Source organism: Gavialis gangeticus, unplaced genomic scaffold (assembly GCF_001723915.1).
Source record: "Gavialis gangeticus isolate Ggan-Ray unplaced genomic scaffold, GavGan_comp1, whole genome shotgun sequence".
Taxonomy (NCBI): Eukaryota; Metazoa; Chordata; order Crocodylia; family Gavialidae; genus Gavialis; species Gavialis gangeticus.
In genome coordinates, this window is record NW_017729032.1 from 161,554,312 (window position 1) to 161,579,211 (window position 24,900).

The following is a 24,900-nucleotide window of genomic DNA, read 5'->3' on the forward strand; positions in this document are numbered from 1 at the left end:
TGACACTTCTTTCTTCACTGGTGGTAGGATGATGAGCCTTGGTGGTAGGAGGAGGAGTGGTGCTAAGAGGATGAGCCCTCTATTTAAGAGCACCCTCCAATAATAAGATTGTATAGATGGAAAATTATAACAAATTTGTAAATTTTTCTTGTGTAAAATCTAACATGATGTTTTTGTTGGTGACAAGTACTTCATGTCTGCCCTTGGGAGCACAATACATTTGTGCATTTTTAACTTTTGCTTTTAATATTTTTATAACAAAGGTTTAAGAAGTCAGAAACTCCTTTTTCCTTTGACTATAAAATAGAAGAGGCTGTCAGAAGCCAAAAGGAAGAGAAGAAAGGGACACAGGACTTTCTTCTGCAGACACTAACTTAGATTACGGGAGAACTGTTGATGAAAAGCAGACATCTATCTTTGGAGATTAGATGCATCTTTAAATGTTCAATTTGTTACTTGATAGATTGTAAGGAGGAGGAAGGCAAGCAGGAAGACGGACAAGCAGGCAGGAAGAGGAAAGACTTGAACTTTATCTGCACATTCTAAGCTAGTGCCCTTACCATGTGGTCACAGAATATTGTCTCCTTCCCTCTCTCAGCTACAAAGGGAGAGTCTGTCTCTGTCCCCAGTATACCTTCCTCTCAAAACAGATACATCTCCATGAGCAGTTTTAATATCAACACAGTGAAATTTTTTCAAAAAATGTTCCAATAGATCCACAATACTTTAACAACTGTGGTCTGAATTTCAAGTGTACAATGTAAGCTAGGGGTGCTCTTCCTCAGCCTATGGGCCAGATCCCACCCCCTGCACTGTGTTATTCAGCACACAGGGCTCCCCGCAGTTTGGAAAATTTGGCAGCAGGGGAGTTGTGGCATTGCTTCCCTACTGCCAAATTTCTGCACCTGTAGGGGGCCCCGGGCCCTGTGTATAGGGCGGCCATCATAAAGGGCAGTCTGATTGTCCTCTGTCCTCTATTGATACAAAAAAGAACACCTTTATGTCCTCTATTTAGATAGGGAGAAAAGGGAAGAGAGCAGTTTCAATATGTCCTCTATTTAGAGGACATAAAAGTATCTGGTTTCGTATCAATATAGGACAGAGTAGCAGAAAACTGGAATGTCCTGTATGATGGCCACCTTAGCTGCGCACTAGCTTGGTTTCCCGATCCTGGTGTGTGGTACCAGGCAGGGGCAGCACACAAGGCCCTGAGCCTGATCGTGGCATGTGGGGTCTGATCCCGGTAAGCAGGGGCCCCCGAATCCAATCCTGGCATGTGGCGGGGTCTGATCCCCATAAGCAGGGGCCCAGGGCCTGATCCCACTGTGCCAGCCTGGTATGGGGACTGATCCCAGTGTATGGGGGTCAGCTGAGGCCACACTGGGTTCTATGTGGACACATGGACCAGCTCCATGCCACTCATTTGGCCTGCAGGGCCAAAAGCTTGAGCACCACTGATACAAGCCAAATGTGAATGTTGCCTGGTTTCAGCATGCAACGTACATATTTCATACAGCCCCACTTCAGTGTGTGATTAAACCTGAGGAAATGCTTATATTTCTTATTGAAACTACTTTCATCCCTTTTCTCCCTATTATTCAGGCAACAGGCTTTCTTATATGCCACCAGATTCCAGGACAGAAGACCTGAAAACTGCACTGTTTAATAAGGTCCATGTTCCAGGAAGTTTAGAACCTATAAAAACCCAAAACTGTAGATGTAAGTCTGAGCTGAGTAGAGTGCGAGACAACTCATAAAAGACAAAAATCAGATTCCTAGCCATGCAGATACCACGCCCACACACAGACCTATAACGTTTCACATTTGGGAGATGACACTGCCAAAGATTATTTTTCAACTAGGTCAAACAAAATGTTTGAAAGATGATTTGATTTATTTTGTCACCTTGAGTCACATAGGTTCTGAAGAGCTACTCCTCTCAAGCAGCATGAAATCAATAGTAATCTTGGTTAGAGAACACAGTGGCAGACAGAATGTTAAATAAAGGACTAAGACATGGCTGAAGACTATGAAAGGGAAATAAATCAGGTACTTGCAATGGTTAACATCACCCCACCCAGAATGATACAGCAAAAATGCAAATCCAGACATTAATATTAGGAATCTAATGTAACTCATGTTAGATGTCAAGGACCTGTGAATCCCATTAGCAGGCTTTTCTCTTATGACAGAATCTTATGGTCAAAGGGAGCACAAAACACGGCAAAATGAAGGCTCAACTCTCATAGATTTCTGGCAAATCTTTAAACTGTTAGATAAAAATGTAGAAGTGCAGCAGTCATTAAAAAATCAGAAGAGAGGCAAGTGTTATATTTCATTTAACTTTGAAAACTTTTTATTTAAAATAAAAAAAACAACCCTTAATAAATGTAGACTGACTAGCTCAGACCTCCTGTTCAAAGGGAAAAGAAGGTACTTCTTCCCACCACAAAGGTGAAACCATTGGCAATACTTTCTCGCCCTTTCTCCCACATTCATCCCCTGTGCACCTATTCCAACATTGTTACCCTGTGCGCTCCAGCCTCTTTTCTCCTAAAAGCTATATACATGTCTGTTTCTTCAAGCTGGGAAAGAAAATGCTCCTCTACAGACTCCTTCTGACAGCCTCCAAAGACTGTATTTTAGTCAGAATGTATTGTCGTAGTAAGAAGCCTAGGAGCCTCAGTCACAGATCACATCCCATTGTGAAGTGCATTTTACAAACTCACAACAAAAGCGTAGCCCGACCTCAAAGAGCTTATAAGCCAATGAACATTATTTATTGCATATATATTCAGCCAGGTTTTGAATATTCACCTCACCCTTCAGGGATAAAATATTAAGCCTCAGTAAAATAGAATTATTTTGGTTTCCATGAAATTCACACTTACTCTGAATTCAGCCACAGAATTTAAGTTTTGTTTCTTGTGGCAGCAAAGAATATCTCAAAAATGTGACCCTAATATAACCAAGGAGGTGATAGAAGGATTACAGTGAGAGGGAAATGCCTTTTCCTTTTCCTGTTTTTTGGGACCCAATAAAAATTTTGTCCTGGAGAGGCACGATCTGACACTCTCTCTCATTGCCTGCTTGTGACTAAGTTCTCACATGTGCAAAAAGAGTGACAGGTTTTGGAGGATGTCAAATCAAGTCCCATCACTATTAAGACATATGTCTGATACCAGACCTCCAAGGATCAAAACTGTGTAAAGGGTGACACAGGAGTATTCTCAGGGCTAGCATTTTTTTAATTGCTTTTCTTCTAGTACATTTTTAGTAAGACAGCACAGTTATTAAAATTCTAAGATTTGGTTTCACTGGGGCAGGATGAGACAGTAAGGGTAACACAAAACATCTGAAACAGCAGAGTAATATCTTTGTTACTCTGCTACTGCTACACCCGTGCTCTTCATTTACCTGGGTGAATTTCATTTTATTTAATGTTTTAATTAGGAAAAATAAACAAATAAAAGAAAATCAGGTTTCCTCCTAGCAAAGTTTGCTAATGAATTTTGTTTCACATTTCCAATGGAAATGGGAATTACAGAAATGGATGCCCATAGCCTGTGCATGCATTTTAAATACATGATATATTTGAAAGACTCTGCCTCAGATATCTCTCTTCTCCAGATCTACATCTCATTTTTTCTCTATGAACCATATTCATAACACTATTAATGTTTGCACTGCCACCCTATTAACATGACATCTTCATTTCTGAGACGATTTAAATGAATCATGGAAAAGTAGAGAATTCTGAAGTTACTTTATATGGCATTACACATTAACTCTAAAAAAAATGATGCATTTAAAATTCAAAGGAGGGCAACAACGCATGAGGAGACAGACTAGTTGATTGTAAGCTTATTTTCACATTACAGTGCAACATTAAATGGATTAAAAGGCAGGATATTTGATGTGCTGAAATATTTATTTCCTAAAATATTTCTCCCATCAGAGAATTTCTCACTAGATGTATGCCCTGGTTCAGCTACAGCAGGGGTCTTTAACTGAAAGGTGAGTGAGATAAGGGGTTCCAGGGCTGCTTCTCTATTCCTTTGCTATTACCAAAAGGCTCTTAAAACCTATTGTACTTTTCCCTCGACCTATAAAGAGTTACAGGTTTAAATGTACCAGTTTTCCTTGTAACTAATGGAAACAGTTGATTTAACTTTAGAAGAACACAGCAAGACTATTTCTGCATGTCTATGCAAGGTTATTGCACCTGACATTAAACATCAAAACAGAAAATCCCTATACATTTACGTACTGTCCTGCCATCCTCTTAGTCTGGAAGCTTTCCTTCCTTTGGGAACCCTGCAAGCATTGAGTAGACATGCACAGGTGTGACTGAGGGCAGAATTTGACCTGCAGCAATTTTAGTACTAGTGTTGATGCACCAGCAATAAAAAGCAAAGGGTGTTTACACATTCATGATGTCAAAACTTTTATACAGCACTACATTATCATGTATTCCAATTTTTTGGAATACACAAAGATAAATTAATGTACATTTATCCTATCCTGCACACATACAATGCACTTCTCAGTCACAGAAATGCTGCAATACCATTGATCAGTTTTGGTGATCAAATGATACAATAAAAAGGGATGGCAATATCTAATGGGACAATCCGCAGGGTGACATTTCTGTGTATGTTTTAACATAACTATATGTCCAACAAATGTATGGGAACATCACTGCAAAATTAATAACCAAAATGGAGACTCCCTGCTAGGGACAAAAGCTAAGTGGAGGTCCAGTTAGGACCCAGAAGTCCTAATAAGGGGAAAAAAGGTTTAAGAATACCAGAAGATAGATCAGTTGGTACTTCTATGTTGGGTTCATTCAGAAATCAGAGGCTATGTTAGTGCAGGCAACAACAGCAAAATGTTTGGAACAGAACAAGAGAAATGCTGTAGCTGCAGCAAGAATCTTTCACAGAAGCTATTTTCAGAAAGATCTAGGGCAATTCATTGCTTATCTCTGAATCATAAAATTGTAAGAATTGTAAGACTCTCAAGCTGAGATTATGTCTGTATATATAATTTTACCTGATTTGTTAAAATATTTACTTGTATTCTTAATATTAATAAATGGCATCTAGCTGGAGGCTAGAAAGCACCACACTGACATTCCAATTTTGGAAGTAGAAAAGTATGTTCATTCAACTTCACTTGTAGTTACTAAGCATTGAATGGTTTCTAAATGTATGAAGCCTATTGATTCCTAGCAATGTATAGGCTTCTGTTGCTAAAGTCTTTGAAACTAATTCTCTTCTTAATAACACCAGAAAAATATAGAATAATTCTCTTGACTAGTTACTCTGGGTTTACTTCTGTGAAAATGAAAGCTGATGTTGGCCTTTGAAGTATAAAGAAACAAATACAATAAAGTGATACATGAACACCAATTGAAGCTCCAGTATATGCATGACTGTGGATGAAATCAGAAATTACTAAAAGCTTATGTGTAAATATGTTTTTCCACTTAGCACAGTATCAAGAGAAGGTCTCAGCTGCAGTGTGGGAACTGAAGTTATAGCAACTAGGTGTCAAGGGGGAATTGTAAAAGTTAGGGAGAAAAATCAGGGAAACAACAAATTAAAATTGCAAATAACCTGAAAAGAAGAGGACTGTGATTGATTTCTGTGTAATAGGGGGAAGTACCTCATGGAGTGGTACCAGAGGGGCAAGTCCCCAAGAGATGTCCTTGGTGGTATCAGGGAACTGAAGGAAAGCCTGTATAGGGCAGGAGATGGTCTCCATGTGTCAGCAGGGGTGGCGACAATGGGGCAGGGAACACAACATCGGCCCTGTTTTGTGAGTTTGTGCTCTGTGCGAATTGGCGGACGTGCCTGAGCTGATGTCATATCTGGGTGTCCTGTGCCGACAATAGCAGTCAGGGAGGAAGCAAAGAAACAGCACAGGGAGCGTGGTGGCAGCAAGACACTGGAAAGTGTTGCCAGAGCACGGGAAGAGACCATCTTCCCAGACTGAAAGCCCAGAGGGGCTTTCAGCTTCAGAGTGCCTGATGCCTGAAAGGAATGGCAGGAGCAGAATACCAGGGATCCTGCCTGGTGCAGCAGTTACAGTGGCCTGGCTTGGAAGGAATTGCCCACCTGGAAAGCATAAATGATGCACAAAACTTAGGGCAAGGTGAACACACTGTTTATTGATTTTTTTTGTTTTTTCTCTCTCTCCAAGTGGACTCTGGGGCCATGCCAGTCAGTTTAAGTTAATGAGAGAAATTAATGTGCTTGATAAACTGAACCTTAAATTGATTTAGAAGCACTTGAAGTATTTAGATATAGAACGCTTGATTTACTTACGAGTGGCTGGAATTAATGAACTGACGTGGTGAGGCTGAGTGGACTAGTAGCCCATGAACTGATGCAGAATCATGTAAAAATTTTATTTTATTTGGAAAATTAATTTATCCATTACCTGAAGGACTTAATGAGTTCTTGGTGAAGCTGGTAGCTAAGGCACTCACACATTATGCTGACTACCTGGGACCCACAAATTGGGTGACAGGGTGTGGCACCCATCTGGAACTATGGTTGGCATGTGGACAGGGTGAAGGGGTGGAGGAGCCCCAAAACAACTACAGTATGTGCAGCTCACAAGGGCCGCTATATGTGACCAATGACCCTACCTTTAATGTACAAGATCAAGGCATAGCAGGAAAGTTGAGTGGTAAGCACAGTAAGCAAGACACATTAAGAGCAAAACTGCATGGCTCCAGGAATTGGCCCTCCAGGAACAAGAGTCCTCAAGCATTCCATGATGGTTTGTACTAGAACAACTGCTCACACTCACCCAACATTTATTGTGACAACTAATTCAGATTAAAACATGATCCTAACACATGGAATATAACAGAACTGACTGGATTTTCATGGACACACAGAACTGACTGGATTTTCATTTGAAAATGTAGTGTATGAGTGGTATAGCTGTGCTGGTCCAGTGATTATGGAAGCAGAAAGTATTTGTTAAGGTCATCTCTTTTATTTGACCAACTATGTATTTGAGATAAAGTTAGACAAGCTATCAAATGCAAGATATTCTTCCTCAGGTTTCTCTGAAGCTGTGGCAGAAAGAGAAAATAAAGACTTGCTCTATCACAGGTGAAGGATTTCTTATATTAGTAATAACCATCCATCAGCTAATGGGTCTCAGCTACACCAGAGAAGGACTGTACCTTCATCTATCCTTCAGATGGTGAGAACTGCATGCAAGCATCTAAGCTGGCTCCTCCTACAATTTCTATGGGATGGCTGACGCTGTTAGGTGGTAGGACATGTGCTCTGCTAAGTGCAGAGATTCCTATTGGCTGTATACAAGGAATGCAAGAGACGGTGTGAGATAGTGCTCATGCTAAGCAAGGCCTAGCATAATTAACAACGCACCAAAACTCCCAGAATGCTTCAAGGAGGTTGAGAAGTCAGCAATTGACATTCTGGTTTTCACCATCTGACCCTTGAATAAGAATGCTGACAGTATGATAAAAATTGCAAGCAAAGCAGTGTTTTTTTAGAAAATACGGAAATGCAAGGCTAAACCGCAAGAACAAAAACAACCATATATCACGCTGATAAAGTCTGGGGAGTATTATAAGTAAACTATTAGAAATTAACATAAGAAGCGTAACCAATTATAATAAAGAGCGTGTAGAATATAGATGAGTTAACTAGTAACCAATAGAAGTAAGAATTAGAAATGCATATGTATACATGTTATCATATATAAGTAATAGAAAAGTTATGTTAGATGCCTCACTCAGACAGAATGGGGACAGTTTTGTATCTTTTGTCTAAAAAAAGATAAGGGACTCCTTTTAAATGAGCTGTTGACCAGTTCTGAGACTACTGAATCAGGCAGCCGCACCTAGCCTTCGGGTTAGAAAGCAAGGGCTTGATTTGGGAACCTCGTGAACCAACAGACCTCCTTAGTTTATGACTTTGTGAAACAATAAAAGTTTTTAATTGAACATCCAGGTCTGAGCCTGTGCTTAATTCAGTCCTTATATAATTCGGCACGAACTCACACAGACGGGAGAACATTCTTCATTCCTTCCTTACACTTACAGAATTGTCCATATATTACTAGAAAGGTAATTTTATCAGGAGTAGGCATTTCCAATTTTACCAATTTTAATGATGAGTAATTCCATAACTGTGAAGTACTTTGACAAATTCCAGTCACCTATTCCACATACTTCCCTTCTGCCCCACCACAACAGCCTCCTCCACTGGGTCAAAGGGATATCCCTCAAGATTTCCTACTAATAAGAAAAAACATTTTCCTTTTCTTTTGGGATGTGACATTCAGGTGAGTAAATAAATAGCATTCAAGCCAAACATTAAGAAGCTCCCTGTTTCCTAGTCCCAGTTCCTAGTCCCATTCCTAGAATGTTTGAAAGTTAATTATGCAGAAGATTATCAAGATAACCAATACTATAATGATGCAGTAGATCATCTACCTTAAATTGCAGTTCTTGACATGCAGCCTTCTGCAGCTCATAATACTTATATGACTATTTCAAAGTAATAGCAAAGAAACAGTAGGCCAGGTTCACATGTGACAAATAGCAAAGTGGCTGGGTCAAATTCTACTCTCAAACTATGGAGTAACTCCACAGACATCACGTGATCTATTCTAGATTCATCCAAAAGTTTGAAAAATTCAATTACCAATGAAGCCCACTAATAACTGTGTGACATAGCCCTCTCTTGTACCTCGTCTATAAGCAATGAGTCTCCTGCAACCTCATCCAGAGAGTCTTAGCTCATCAGTCCAAGCCATAGAGAGAACTGTACTTTTAGCTCTGGACCCAAGTATAGTTTCTAGTATGTTGATCAACACAGCAACTGTCACATCAACACAGATGGGGACTTCTTTCCAACAAGCTTATGTTCCTAAAAGATCAGTTGCTGAAGATTCTAGGCTTTCTTTAACTTCTTATATAATAAGTTCTTGGAGCATTTCTTTATATGCATTTCTATAGCACTCAAAGTAGAACCTCACTGGTTGTGGTTGATTGTGGGATATTGAATTTTTTTTAAGAATAATTTCCACCCCTTATTTGGCAATATAATTTGAATGTAAACCCCAGGAAGTATGTTCACTCTAAATCAGCAGACAGACCACTCCAATGACTCAGATGCTGAGCATGTGTCTGCTGCCAGAGTAGCACAAAGCATACTGATTAATGTGTCTTAAAATATGCCATCAATCCAGAGGTAATACTTCCCCCCTGCCCAGGTTTCAGCCAGTAGTCCTGGCTTTTACAATAAGCTTCCACCAGACTACCCTGCCATCTTTCAGACAAATTAGGGAAGCCTAGGCTTGATATTTTTGATATTTCTAAGTGGGGGGATGGAACAGAACAAGGTTTTTACACACACACACACACACACACACACACACACACACACACACACACACGAGCAAACAAACCAAAAAGAAACCTTTTTACTTCACATACTTCCAATGAAATCCTGACCCAGCTGTAATCAGTGAAAGCTCTGCCATTCACCTCCATGGGGCCACAATTTTTCCCTTTCTGTTTATTATCCATCGCAAATGTTATTCTCCCTTACCTCCCTGAATGCTTTTGTTTCAATGGCCCTATTTGGAAGGTTACGAAGACCTCATACTTCTAACCATTCACATGGAAATCTCATCAATACAGAGTGATTATTGTAACAAAGATGGATTCTACACTAGGGCTAAAGGTTCTATTTCAGGTCACAATCCTCACACTAGATGTCACAAACCCCACAGAAATTCAATTATAATGGCTGGTCTTGGATTTAAAGTTTGCCCAGCATAGAAAAAAAATGGGAATCACTATTCTAGGTCTATTTGTACAACATACAGTAGCTATAAATAAAAGGACTACTCAATGTCACATTTTCAGAATTAAATACATAATTTTCCATATTCCAAACCAATCAGGATCTAAAATTACTGAGGTCTCTTAAACCATTAGAGCTGAAATACAGGCCAAACTTTCTATGTATAAAAGTCAGACAGATATATCATCTTTAGATACAGTCTCAGCTTACTGTGTCAAAGTGTTCTACCAAGTGTAGGTTGAAGGGTTTATCAGTCAAAATCAGAGTTTCATTTACGAAGTGACTTTTGATTAGAATGCCAGGAATTTCTACAATCACATACATGGGATAAATATGTATTCAAATTGGTACAAATTAACCTATAAAATTCAGTCAAAGTGATTTTGGTCTCTCTCTCAAATGAAAGTTGTAGTAAAAGGTTTAGAAAAAGCGATAATTGCCCTAGCCATTTTATGATTCTTAAATTTTAATTTATGATGCTTTTAACTATTGTATATGAATCCAAATCTATGGGTAAATATTAACAGAAATCATAAAAATCAAATTTTAGTCATTGTTGTGCTAAAAATTATTTTAATTATTTCAAACAGCACAACAATGATTATTAAACAGGCACTAAATAGAATCAGATTTTAGTAGAAATCACGAAGATCCTAAAGAGGGTGGAGTTCTGCACACGCCACTTTTTCCAAGAAATTATACAGTGAAGTACTTTCAGTGAGTCATCACAAACCACTTTGAAAATGCCAGGAACACCACCCAGTGGTTTCAGGACATAAAAATAATGGATACAACAACTTCCACAACAAAATCACAAACACAAATTGCACAAGAAAGAGTTTGCAATATGCCTTTTGTCAAAAATAAAGCCAGAATCCTCTCTGGCTTTCCTACTTGATCACTCATTTGGATGCTCCAAGAATCACATCACAAAAGTAATCCTGGAAGCTCCTTGGTGAAGCTGTTAGATATTATTTCCAGATGTAAAAAATCTAGTCTTCCTTTGCCTGAACAATACTTTCTGTTCGACTGCTTTAGGATTTTCTTCATTACAGTTACCATATGTCTGGATTTACCAGACGTGCCCACTTTTTGGGTCCTCCCATCTCCGTTCAGGTGGTATTTTTAAACAAATTTTGGGGATTTTGCTCTTCTTAGCATCAAAGTTTTCCCTAGGACTTCCTGGCTTGCCCTAGAAAAGAACTGCTTGGGGGTAGGGGGAGCAGAGGGAGGGCAATTGGAGGTAGAGGGCATCACATGCACATGCTCGCACACATGCACATGGCCAGCATGCAGCCAGGAAGGGTGGTAGCAGCAGCTCCAGCAGCTGCATGCAGGTAAGTCTATGGGGGAGGGGGGGTTGGAGGGCCAGGGCTTGGGGAAGGTGTATGTGGGGGGTTGTGGAGGGGATGGGTGTCTGAGGAGGGTAGGTGTTTGCTCGTTCTGGGGGAACCTGTCCAGGCTTCAGGGCTGCAGCACAGTGGGAGAGGTGGAGGAGGCACCTACCACTCCAGCAGGGGAAAGTGACAGAGGGGCCCTTTGGGGGATAGCAGGGAGCTGCATAGACCAATCTGCAGCACTGGAGCTGGTGCCCTTACTTGCAGAGGCAAGGCAGCTTGGAGATGCTCCAGGGCTGGGGAGAGAAGGGGGATGAGGGTCAGGAATGAGGGGCACCAGCAGGCCTAGTGAGGCTGTGGCTCGGGAGTGAGGAGCACAAGGGGTCGGGGGGGGTGACTGTGGGTTGGGAGCACAGGGAACAAGCAGTGACAGAGGGCTGTGGGTTGGGAGTGAGAGGAATCAACATGGTTGGGGGGGCAGGGTACTGTGGGTCAGGAATGAGGGGCAGCACCAGGGCTGGGGGAAGCTGTGGCTTGGGAGTGAGGGCTAGGGGCAGGGCATGGGCATGGGCATATCAGTACCCCCCACCACAATCATATTTTCCCTCCCCCCACCCCACATCCAGCCCCACGGGTGTCCTCTTTTGAAACTGGAAATATGGTAACCCTACCTTCATGATCAGAAGAACTTTGCTCCCAGTGCATGTAGGTTTAAAAACTGGAAAATTGCAACGTTAAAAAAAAACAAAATAAAAAACAACAAAAATCCCCCTAAAAAAACCAACCCAAAACCAGAAGTGTAATGAGCCAATGCTACCAGATTCCTAAAATGTCTTCATTCTTCTACCAGACTTTAAAAAATGCATCTATAGGTGCAATTGCAAGGATTCTGATGGATACAAATTATGCATTTTATACAGGATGAATTTATTAAGGTCCAAACTTCCATATTTAGCAGTTCAAAACATAATAGAAATGTATTTTCAGATATATATAAGTGTGGTAAAAACACAGTTTTTGAGATCAAAGGTACCAACACTCTCCCAGGCTCAGACCCTAAACCATACATTCTAGAGAAAAAGCTGCTCCTTTTCACTCCTGGCGGTTTTGTTCATTTCTCTTGAAAGATTTTTTTTTTTTGCTGGGAGGAGGATTAATACCTATCTAATGTATTTGAGCTCTAGTCCTGTGCCACCTGGAGTCTTTTACAGGACCCTATATGTTTAGAATCTCTTCTCTATTTGCACCCACCCTTTTTCATTGGACTTTTCTTTCCAGAAAGGATGAATTTTAAAGCCCTGCAGTGAAAAACAATTAATTGTCATCTTCCTTCCCTGAATTCAGAATGACTAGTGCCCTAATCCTTGGCCCGCATATAAACCCTTACACACATGCATACAAACAAAGAACATGTGACCTTCTGCAGCCAGCATGGGACCCAGCAAAACCTACAGGCAGCAGTATTTCAATGACCAAGGTAAGGATAAATGTGAACCTTTGCATAAAAATATCTTGGATTTCTCTTGAAAGACACTCAGACACAGTGAAGAAGGAATTCATTTCCCAAAACATCACACCTCCCAGAAATATGACCAATACAATCTCATTTTGTTTGCACATAAGTTCTATGAAAAATAATTCATCTCTAATTCAAGAAGAAAACTGCTATGCCATATAATCAGTAGGTGCTTTACAAATGCACACAATATAGTACCTTTTTCATTCAAAGTTTCTTCTTTTATTTTCCTCACAGCTTCTTGGCCTTCATTTTCATCATTTCCAGCTGTCATAATCAAGAAAACAGAAAATTAATAACACAATCAGACTGTGGAATACTGCAATAGTAAGAGTTTTGTTAATAGCAAAAGTTTTGCATGCTGATTCCATAGGAGGCCAGTGAAGCAGCACATAGCCTCTTGCTCTGTGAGTGTGACCGAGCCATGTACCTAGATAGTAGAATGTTGTGATACAGTGGAATGTGGTAAACACCGGGTGCGTTGGATCACGACTCATCCCCATTTTCCTAGCTTGAGATAAATTTGTTTACTTCAGACTATATAAGCTATATATTCTTAAGTTACAGGGGGTTCTTCAGCTCTGGCAAGAGTCCTGACTTGCGCGGAGCCCCAGCACAGATTATCGCATCCCTGGGATTGGGACACTTGGGGCCAGGGGAACCATGCAGGGTGGCAGCTGCTGCCTAAGGCCAATGTGAGGTGACCATCCTCTTTGCTCTGTTCTATCGCCTGCCTCTGCGAGTATCCTTAAATAAAGCTTTGCAAGGGTGAAAACAACCATGAGTACGTCCTTTGTTCAAGCATGGGGAATCTGCTGAACCCAGTAGTTCATTCTAAGACAATTGGTACCAGGAGTGGGGTTCCCCTGACATTCGGCATGGACCTATTTAAGAGGCTGCAGAAGGGGGAGGGAGAGGAATCAGAAAGAAGGATGCCAGTTTGGCCCTATACCGGGTTGTGGTATGGGCTAGCAAAGGCACTCTGCAAATTGAGTCCATCTGTTTACTGGAGTAAGGAGGAGTGCCCTGTAACTCCCACCGAGGTGCAACAGTGGGTTGAGAAGGAGCTTAAGTCTGAGGGGGAGAGTGATGCTAGACGCACCATCCCTTGGCTGCTCCTTATGGTGCTTGAACGTCTGAGCACACAAAATGCCTGTCTGCAGGAACAGCTTGATCAGGCTATCCATTGGCAGACACATCTGAATTTGAATGAAGCAATATGGCATGAGTTATGTTCTAAACAACTTGATTCTGTCTCCCCAAACTGTTCCTCCTCCCTGCTAGAGCTGGCCTCCCAGCTGTCCAAACCAGAGGAAGCTCTGGCGACGACAGGGATACCTTCATGGGATGCTGGGAGGATCACAGGTTGGTGGATAGATCTGGAAGAGGGGGATGGGCATATATGAAGTGATGAGGTCGAACATGCTGAGAGTTCAGATGGTGGGGAGTGCCAATGTGCATTTGCATGACCAGTCCATTATGATCGTACCACCCAGGGACCTGCAGGAGTCAGTAGATCCCAGGAGATCAGGGGGTACACAACAGTGGAATTGGGTACCTTGGCAGAGAAATTTCAACAAGGGCCGAAAGAGGGACTGAAAACATGGATTTTAAGGATACTCGATGAAAGTGGTGTACATGTAAATGTCACCATAGCTGAATTGAAGGCGTTAGGAAATCTAACAAGAGACACTTTATACAATGCTACAATGCATACTGCACGCACCCCAGTGGGCACCCATGCTCCACTATTAGATTGCTTTATAGAATGCTGGATGGCCAAGTGGCCAGAGAAGAGAGATCGTGATGACCCAGAGCCATGGTCTTGGCGGACCATGGAGGAGAGACTGGGGATTTTGCGGGAAGAAGCAATGCAAAATTGGATGTATGGGGGTCGAGTAGGGAATGGTCCTGGGTACGACCTAAAACTGCACCCTGCCAGGAGTGGGTGGCCTGGTGAGGCTCTCAGTGGTGCAGGAGACCCCAGGAAATGCCAGGCCAGTTACCACCCCGGTGAAAGGTGGGTCAGGGCGCCTTAACCCCTAGCCCCCACAACCGGGTGTGGGTAACCCAACCTGGGAAGGATCCTATACCCGCTGACTGATTGGGTAGCACCTAGGGGTGGAAATCGCTACCATTTGAGACCCAGGGACCAATTGAAAGCAAGGGGATTAGAACCCTTAGCATTCAATCCAGATGACGGCCCACTGGGACGCTGAAGACGCTGCTGGGTGGACTGCTTGGCTAGTAGCCATCTTCTCCCTGCTGACAACATTAATCGGATTGGTACACCCTATACGGCAGAGCCTCTTTGGAAGAAACCCATTTTTGCTATGCATCACTTTAACTTTGTTATGTACTGTTTTGTCCGTTTATCTTGCTTGTATCTCTATAGAGACACAGACTTCGTGGCTACCTACCTATACCACGGGGGATGGGTAGGTGCAACTCGGAACTGTATTTCTGGCAATTGTACATGCCCCCCCCAATTTGTATTGTAGCTGTATGCTTGTTGTTATGGACATGCTTTTTGTGTCTGTGCATTCGGTCCCTTGCCCATCTGTATAACATCCAGCATGTACGAACTACTTAGGACGATTGCGAGTTAGACCTCAAATTCTTGGTGGTCTGTCTCGCAATTGAAGGGTGTACTGTAATAGTAAGAGCTTTGTTAATAGCAAGAGTTTTGCATGCCGATTCCATAGTAGGCGGGTGTAGCGGCACGTAGCCTCTTGCTCTGTTAGTGTGACCGAGCCATGAACCTAGAAGGTAGAATGTTGTTATACAGTGGGATGTGGTAAACACCAGGTGCGTTGGATTACGACTCATCCCCATTTTCTTAGCTTGAGATAACGTTGTTTACTTCAGACTATATAAGCTGTATATTTTTAAGTTAAGGGTGGGTTCTTCAGCTCTGGCAAGAGTCCTGACTTGCGCGGAGCCCCGGCACAGGCTATCACATCCCCAGGATCAGGACACTCGGGGCCAGGGGAACCACGTGGGGTAGTGGCTGCTGCCTAAGGCCGATGTGAGGTGACCATCCTCTCTGCTCTGTTCTATCGCCTGCTTCTGCGAGTATCCTTAAATAAAGCTTTGCAAGGGTGAAAACAACCATGAGTACGTCCTTTGTTCAAGCGCGGGGAATCTGCTGAACCCAGTAGTTCATTCTAAGACAAATACCCTGTCATTCCACTTTTAAAATTAACCATAAGTGTAACACATCACAGCCAGCCACAAGCTTACAAAAAGTTGCAAGTGAAAGAGAATGATTCATTGGAATCACACTGGCAGTGGCTTAAAAAACACCAAAAAAAATGCATTGCTGTTTACATATGATCTGACTGTTTTATTTAATTTCATCTAGTAATTCCCTGAAAACAAGCAGCTGCACGCTTGAACAGCTGGACATACCTTTGTAAATTCAACTGAAACATTTCATAGACTGATTCTGAGACAGCCATAAACAAACAAGCTTGAACTGCTTGGCACTTCTTTTTTCCAAATGAAAGAGACCTGAAAATTTGCTAGATTCTTAGTAAACTTTGTATAATATGTGGCTCTGTGCATAGACATGGTGTTTATTATCCTAAGGGGAAACTATGTTAGAATATTAAATATAAAGAAGAGACTACACCTTCACATCATTAAGCTGGATTGTACAGGTTGCACTTAAATACCATTTGTTGTCTGTCAATTGATTTGCACTAGCATTGTCCCCAAGATGTAATCCATTGTTCTTGGGAAGTTTTAAACTTGACAAGGGAATTTACTGTTCTGTTTTTCCATCCAAAGATGCAACTTCTATAGCACCCAGAATGACATCCTACTTTAGTTAGATGCATACAGTGAGGTCCTTAAAGAATTTTGTAAGTTCTATTCTCTCTTCCCTGCATATGTGGGCTTTGCATAGATCTCTATATACAGTGACATGCTTGGAAGGGAAAAGACATTATTTCTCCGCCTCTTCTTTCTTTCTTGTTGTTCATTGCATTAGCAATGCATTATGTCCATTTTCGCTTGATTTATTTGTTCAATCATCCTTCTGGTTACTATGAAACAGAAGGTTCCCATGACATATGCAAAATCATAGCTCATTCTAGGAGCTCCCCAACCAGTGCTGGAGGGTGGAGTGGGTGAATTGGAGCCCCCCCCACTTCACCTCAGAGCAGGGAATAACCCCTTTCCTTGCCCCCTGCAGAAGAGGGTCATGCTAGCTGGCCTCTGGTCCTGCCCCTGCCCCGGACCAGCGAGGAGGGGTAACCATGATGGCAGCAGCAGCCCCTGTCATGGTATCCTAGAGTGCAAGCTACCGCAGACTGCATGGGGTAAGTGGCAGTCACGGCACTGGCGGGGTTTGGGGGGCTATGGCTCCCTCCCAGTCCTGGTTCTGCCACTCACCCCATGCAATCCATGGCAGCTCTGACCCCCTGTTTGTGGCCTCACTACCAGGAAGAGGCTCACACTCCCTGGACACTTGACAGGGCCCTGGCCCCCTCACCACTCCAGTGGGCAGGGTCGGGGGCCTGACCAGAAGCCAGCTAACAGAGCCCTTAGGTCAGGGGGCAGGGAGGTGTGTTATTCCCCCCTCCTTCTGGCATCTGGCAGAGGGGACAGGAGGGGGTTATCCTGCCACTTGTTCCATTCAAGCAGCAAGTGGCAGCGGTAGCAGCCAGGGCTGGCAGACCACAGCTGAGGTCCCCCAGAGGTAGTAGAGGTAGAGGGTGGAATAATCCCCATACCTGCCCCTGGGGCCATGCCAGTCAGCATTTGGCCATGCCCCAGCCCTGCCACAGCAGCAGCCAGAGAGGGGGGTACACCCAGCAAACCCCAGCTCACGTCCATGCCAGTGGGACAGGGAAAAGGGAATTAAACCCCCTCCCTGGCCAGGTCACTCAAGGCTGCTGCCAGGGCTGGTCACACCTCCCACCACGGGAGCAGTCAGCAGAGAAATGCAGGTCCATGGCGGGGGGGGGGGGGAAATAAGCCTCTTCCCTGTCCCCTTCTGGGGGCCAGTATCTGGCCAGGCCCCCAACCCTGCCTGTCTACTCCAGCTAGGGAGCAGAAGGGTGGGCCCAGCCCTACTCTGCTGGAGCAGAGAGCCCAGTGAGCATGCTGGGATGTTGGGGGAATCTGGTTTACCTTAAACCAGGGAGGGGTCTGGGACAGAAGTTGCATAAACCGGTTTGAGCTCAATCAGTTAAATCTGATTAATACATTCAATCAGGTTTATCTCAAACCAGTTTCAGCCATTTTGAAACTGGTTTATGCGCACTGAACTTATGTTCTCTTACAGGTTTAAACCAGTTTCTGGTCACTTAAACCTGTTTATGTGTAACTTCTATCCCTAGCCACAAGAGTTCACATTTTCACCCAATTCGCCATTTTTGAAGCCATCAAGCATATTTGTGTTTGTTCACAGCTATAAACTGCTTTTTGTGGCCAAAATGAGTAAAAATTGTCACTTCTGTCCGCATCCAGTGTTCCACACTATATCCCTTTGAGAAAGCACTTTTTATCTCAAGCTCCTCAAGACACTTTATACCAGATTTTATATGTTAAATTGTTGATTCAGGCACAGGGGGGAATGTGATCACAGTAAGCCAGACCCACAGGGAAGCAGGTTGAAGCATTCTGCAGAAGCTGCAGGTGTGCTTGGCCAAGTACAGAAAGTTATTGTACTTGCTTGACTGGAGACAAGAAGTCCTTGATTGCATGAAGGAAAATGGTTCACTATGTTCTAAAACCAGCTGGAAACATGCAACTTCACCATTTCAAGTGTTAAAAGAAAAGGCAGGCTGCTTATAAACATCTACAAGTGTGTTGACCTATAACTGGCCGGCATAGATTATAATCCTTTTATATTCTTTTATAAAAAGAAAGAAACAGACTATTTCAGTATTTGGAGGATTTCTTATTTTCCCATCTAGGATTTCACAGGATATAAACTTCCAGCTTGGTTCTTGACCCTGGATATAGATGCAGCATCAACAAAGCTTTGAGTGAAACAGCCATATTTGTGGAACTCTGTACAAAGGAGCTATGGACAAGAGAGAAACTTTCCTCACTGTTTCACCCCAAGTGATTCCCTGCAGTGGAGGTTCAAAAATCAATGAGTCACGGTGCTGGATATAGCTGTGCTACAAACTGATTTCTGTGGAAATCCCTGTGAGGGTCTCATCTTTTCATTCAGTATTAGTCACACAGTGAATATGCTTATTAAAACTTCCAGTCTCTTGACTAAATTCCCAGTATGTTTGCTCAATTTGTTGTTAAAGGAACTTGCATGGGTTTTTTTGTTATTATTCTTCTTCACGTTATTTCACTGATACATTATTTTTTTTTAATTAAAGTTAGTGCCTCCAAATGAATTCAGTTCATTCTGATTTGCATATTGTTAATTTAAAATGATTGCAACAGAAGAACTATTTTGCTGAACAGTCACTTCAAATCTGTGCTCCCATATTAGCTTGACAGGTTTTAAAAACCTGCTTCTGGAAGCTGAGTGTCATGAAACTTAACATTGCCACAATCCAGGTTGTTTCTGTATTTCAACAGCTCACAGCTTTTGAAATGACTTTTGTGAAAGACAATCCTTTAGAGACAAATAAAGGGATTGGATAAGGAACCAAATCCTTACAGAAAGTTCTAAACAATGTACAATCTTACTGTATCATTTGATAGACAAGTAAACTGCAGAGAGTTTACTTAAAGTGCTTCCTTATGTATTATAAGAAGAAGGGTGGTAGGAACACAAGGATTAACTGCCACGTCCCATTATGACTTCCCCTTTCTTCCCCAACCCTGTTTTCAGTGATTTTACTATGACAAATTTGGTATACTGTGACAGACCATTTAGTATAAAATTTACCATGCTACTTCTTTGCCTCAGGTTGAAGTTTTGGGGGTTTTTTTGGAAGTCTGAACAACAACCCCCTGACCCAGTCATGACTGAACAAACCCTTTTCTCTCTCACCAAGACTGAAATTCAGTATTTTAGTTTCTTAGACTTTTTTCCCTCAAGGGGTGGGGGGAACTGTAGCCTTTGCCTTTTGTTTAACTCCAAGAAAATTCTGTGAAAATTTGGCTGGGTTATAATTCCACAAAACAGTCATGCCTACATGCTCCATAAGTAGTCTTAGTCTTTCAAATATCCCATTTGCACGGAGAATACTCCCAACCTACAGCAAGTCCTATGAATTGCTTCCAAACTATTATGAAGGTTTACGGAAAAGAAAAGATGCTCCCCCTGAAATACCCTTCAAAAATGTATTGTTATGACAGCTAGATAATAAGTCCTTCCCTGGACTGTCTTCAGACCTACACTGAAACCCATATTGATGAGGAAAGGCTCATACTTTTATTTCAAAAGGTAGAACCCCTATAGTTCTCCTTCATTTAAAGGTGAGTTAACTAAAAACTAGAAAAGTATTATAAGGTCCACTTTTGACAGAGTTGGGGATAGATCCACATACATGCAAGTATCTTCCACTTAACCATGTTGCTACTTGGGCCTTGTCCACATTACCTCATGCTCTGCCAAGGACTGCTGCCATCAAGTACATTCAGCCTCATACCAGGTGCACTAAGTCCCAGAATGAGCCAACACAGCTACTTTAGGCTACAATTACATGTCGCCAAATGTAATGGATCTGCTGTCCGGCAATGTATCATGGCACAGCTGATCTGCTTTGCGGGGTGAACACATCACCACTTGTCTTGCCCTCTGTGGCACAGGACAAGGGGCAACATGATCTCCTTGCTTCCCCAAACCCACAGTGCAGCTCTGGGACAGCAGGATCAGTGGGGTTTTCCCCACACAGCCAGCCCCAGTGGAGAAGCGCTTTTCCCTGCTGCAGCAGGGAAAGTGAGGAGAGCACAGAACAAACATAGCTACTTAAGCAATAGCAAACACTGGGCTGTTCTGTGCCTTTTCTTACTTATTTCTTCTACTATGCCATATAACAATGAAATATATTCAGGTGAGATTAACTGAGGAATAATATTTTTTCCAAAAATAAACTAGTCATGCAAATTCAAAAAATAACTATGCAAAATAAAATGCGATTTACGTAAGATGAAAAATTATTTTTCTCAGAAAAATACTAAGGCTAGTACCATAATAAGCAAACTTCTGAGAGTAGTATGCAAGCTTTTAATTTAAAAGTCCTCCATTCATCATTCATATGTACAACACTTGTATGTCAAACCATTTGGTGCCTGACCCAAAGCTCACAGTCAATGGAAACTGACTGACTTGAATGGGCTTTGGATATGATTCTATGGTTGGATTTTTGCCATCTTGATTACATTAAACAATACCTAACTGTGAAAGTCATTTCAGTAATTTCAGTGGGACTTGTCGCAAAGTTAAGCATGACTCAATTTGATTTGGAGTGACAGAATCTGCCTATAAGAAACCACAGCATCTGGTGAAGTGAGCTTCAGCTCATGAAAGATTGTGATATATATAATTATATACATATATACACACCAACACATAAATTATACCCATATATTAAAGACTCTCTCTCTCTCTCTCTGGTTAGTTTATAAAGTGCAAAACTTCCCTGCCTTCTACCTGAGAAATTCAACATTATTGAATGAACATTTACCTTGAATAAATGTATGCATTATCCATACTCCATATTCTAACATGTGCTCTTTAAAAATTATTTTTAAATTTATCTGAAACAGAAACTCTTTTTAAAGGGATAATTTTCAAATCATATTCACTGTTCAGAGGGTTGACTGAGCCAGATGAAGATGAAAGGCATTTTCTAGCTAGCTTTGTGCTTCATAAATATAAGGGATTAATTATGTAACTTCCTAGAGAAATTGGTAACCAAAATTGAGAAAGAGAGACTTTCTTGCAGCACAGGTGAAACAAGGGAAAATGCTTCAAGGTATTTAAAAGATATTTAATTCATGACATATAAGCCTGTAATTGTCTAGGGGGAATTAATAAAAGAAATCTTATGCACCCAAGCAAGTAAAATTAAACTATTACTGACTAAATACTTTACAGAAACAAATGCTGAAAGAGTTAGTTCCTAAGAAGTATACTAGATAGATTTAAAATGACAGGAATCTGAAAGTGCAGAGGGGACATCCATCTATCTTGACTCAAATTCTTAACAGGCATGATTTTTGTATAGCTACTGCAGGGCTTCAGTGTGTGACCAGAAACAAAATACTAGAGCTGTCTAACAGTAGAGCAACCCCTGATGGGGTGCATAATGTTTAAAGCTCTCTCTATGGCAGAGGCAGGCAATTATTTCAGGTGGAGGGCTACTTACCAAGTTTTGGCAAGCCATCAAGGACCACATGGGTAACCCCACCCCCTAGTCGCCATCTTCGGACTGGAAGTTTCACCCTCTAAATCTTGACCTTTACCACCAGAAGTCCCTCTCCTTGTGTAGCATGAACTGAACTAATGTAGTTGATGTTAACATAGAGTGTAATAATAGTGAAATATAACCATGTTAGTCTTGTCCTATAAGCAACTTGAAAACTACATTTTGTAGCCTTCTGCTTGACATAAGTGAATGAACTCTGCATAGCCTTTATGTATGTGTGTGGAAAAGGGTGAGGGAATGGCATAGAGACAGGAGAAGAAGATTTAACTGTTTATGTAAGCAACAAGGTGCCAGATGTGTAAATTATCGGCCAGTAACTAACTAACAAACGGCTGAAGAAATCCTTTGAAGCTCAAGGGCACAAAAGAGATAACAGAAGAAGAAATGCTGCCATGTGGACAGCAAAAACACTCCAAGGCTAAGATAAGCTAAAGACAAAAGAAGAACATCTGCAAAAACAGAAGCTGGGTATGGAAAACCTCCGAAGTACTAAAACAGAGGATTCCAATCCCTATAAAAGAACATTTTGAAAATGCCAAGCTGGGGGAGTCGCTTTCTCTGCTGCCGTTTCATCAGAGCACAGATGTATCTGTTCACCCCACTCCAGCTATTATCTTCAAATCTGCTATCTTCAAATCATCATCATCTACTCAATAAACCTGAGTTGACCACCCTGGGCCGATACTGAGCAACTACTGCTGGTAACTATATCTGGTGCATGTGTGGATAAAATGGTTGTTTTGTGTATGCCTGTGTGTAATGATGTGTATAATGATTTGTATGTGTTTGTATGAATCATGTGCCTGAACCTCTATGTCTAACTTATGTAATCAATAAATGTGGCACCTTGCCTTATCCCCCTTTATAAAGTCTCACTTGTGATTTGAGCAATTGGCAATTTGAGTAACATTTTTGGTGTAGAATGCAGGCGGGGGTGAATAAGGTTCTATGTTACGGTTATTAACCAGTTGTGTGTTATCTGTATAGTAAGTTTTGTCTGTATATGTGTTTAGCTATCTGAAGGTGTGCATACCACCTGGTGGTAGAAGTGCCGGGTATAGTGGACTTGGATTAGACTGACCATTTAGAAAAATAGAGGAATACTTGAATACTTGGACAAGTTGTTTGACTTGAAAATCCCACCTGTGGGTTGTGGATAATGGACTGCTAGGGTAGTCCAGACCGCCTAGAGAGGGGTCCATTGTTTTGGTTTTGAGTTTTGTTTTTGGACTTGGTTATCTTGGAAATTGGACTTTTTGGCACGTTTTTACGGATTAGTATACTGGATTTGAGTATTAACGAATGGTAACTAACTTTAAGCAGGAAGAAAAATACAGGAGATGGAAGTTAAAATGTTCAAAAGAAAGACAGTAAAGAGTGAGGTAGATGTGAAAGGTGTCAAAGATCCCTTGCCTAAATATCTGCAAGATATGAGTCTTTTAAAACAAGTGTTGCAGTGATTTGAACATAGGCCATGGACCAAGCAGGCAGTAAGAGACACCTGTACCACTGCAGCTTAGTTCTGCCACTGGCTCCCCCTGAGTCATAGTTTCATAGTTTCTAGGGTCAGAAGGGACCTGAGAAGATCATCTAGTCTGACCCCTTGCCATGGCAAGAAAGAGTACTGGGGTTAAACAACCCCAGCAAGGTGTTCATCTAACCTCTTCTTAAAACCCCCCAGGGTAGGAGCCTGCACCACCTCCCTTGGAAGTTGGTTCCAGACCCTAGCCGCCTTGACCGTGAAATAGCGCCTTCTGATGTCTAACCTAAACCTACCCTCTGCTAGCTTGTGACCGTTGTTCCTGGTCACTCCTGGCTGTGCTCGGGGGAACAGTGACTCCCCCAATGCCTTCTGATCCCCCCTGACCAGTTTGTAACAGGCCACAAGATCCCCCCTCAGCCTTCTCTTGTGGAGGCTGAACAGGTTCAGGTCCCGTAGTCTCTCTTCATAGGGCCTGCCCTGCAGTCCCCTGATCATGCGAGTGGCCCTCCTCTGGACCCTCTCCATGCTGTCCACATCCCTCTTGAAGTGCGGCGCCCAGAACTGGATGCAGTACTCCAACTGCGGCCTGACCAGTGCCGCATAAAGGGGGAGGATCACCTCTCTGGACCTGCTCGAGATGCATCTGTGGATGCATGACAAGGTACGGTTGGCCTTCCTAACTGCCTCCCCACACTGCCGACCCATGTTCATCTTGGAGTCAATGATGACTCCAAGATCCTTTTCCGCCTCCGTGCTGACAAGAGGGGAGTTCCCTAACCTGTAGGTATGGTGCCGGTTGTTCCTCCCCAGGTGCATCACCTTGCACTTGTCTGTGTTGAAACCCATCCTATTCTTATCCGCCCACCCTTGTAACCTGTCCAGGTCCGATTGTAGCCTGCTTCTTCCTTCTAGTGTGCCCACGTCCCCCCATATCTTAGTGTCATCAGCAAATTTGAACAGGGTGCTTTTCACCCCCTCATCCAAATCACTGATGAAGATGTTGAACAGTGCGGGCCCGAGGACCGAGCCCTGCGGAACCCCACTGCCCACATCCTTCCAGGTTGAGAAGGACCCATCTACTACCACCCTCTGGTAGGGTCCTACTGCCCCTGGCTCCTGTCATCTTTGACAGGCATCCAGGTGCAAATAAATATTAATTTTCTAAATCTTTAGGGTTTCCAGAGGCCAGACAGAATGGCCTGGCGGGCCGAATCTAGCCTGTGGGACGTATTTTGCCCACCCCTGCTGTATGGAAACAGCCTAAGTCCTTCAAACACTACCCCCAGGATCCCTTTTACCATCATAATTCCCAACATGAAGTATCTTGGGGGGGGGGGGGTTT

At 42.4% G+C, this 24,900-nt stretch overlaps 1 protein-coding gene across 1 annotated transcript in view; it reads right to left on the reverse strand.

Annotated features, from left to right (window-relative positions):
- DHRSX (dehydrogenase/reductase X-linked) overlaps nt 1–24,900 on the reverse strand; it is a 259,284-nt gene that overhangs the window by 222,113 nt on the left and 12,271 nt on the right. The window contains exon 3 of the mRNA XM_019523854.1: nt 12,918–12,986. Within this exon, the coding sequence (XP_019379399.1) occupies nt 12,918–12,986 (69 nt within the window). The remainder of the gene's footprint in view (nt 1–12,917; nt 12,987–24,900) is intronic.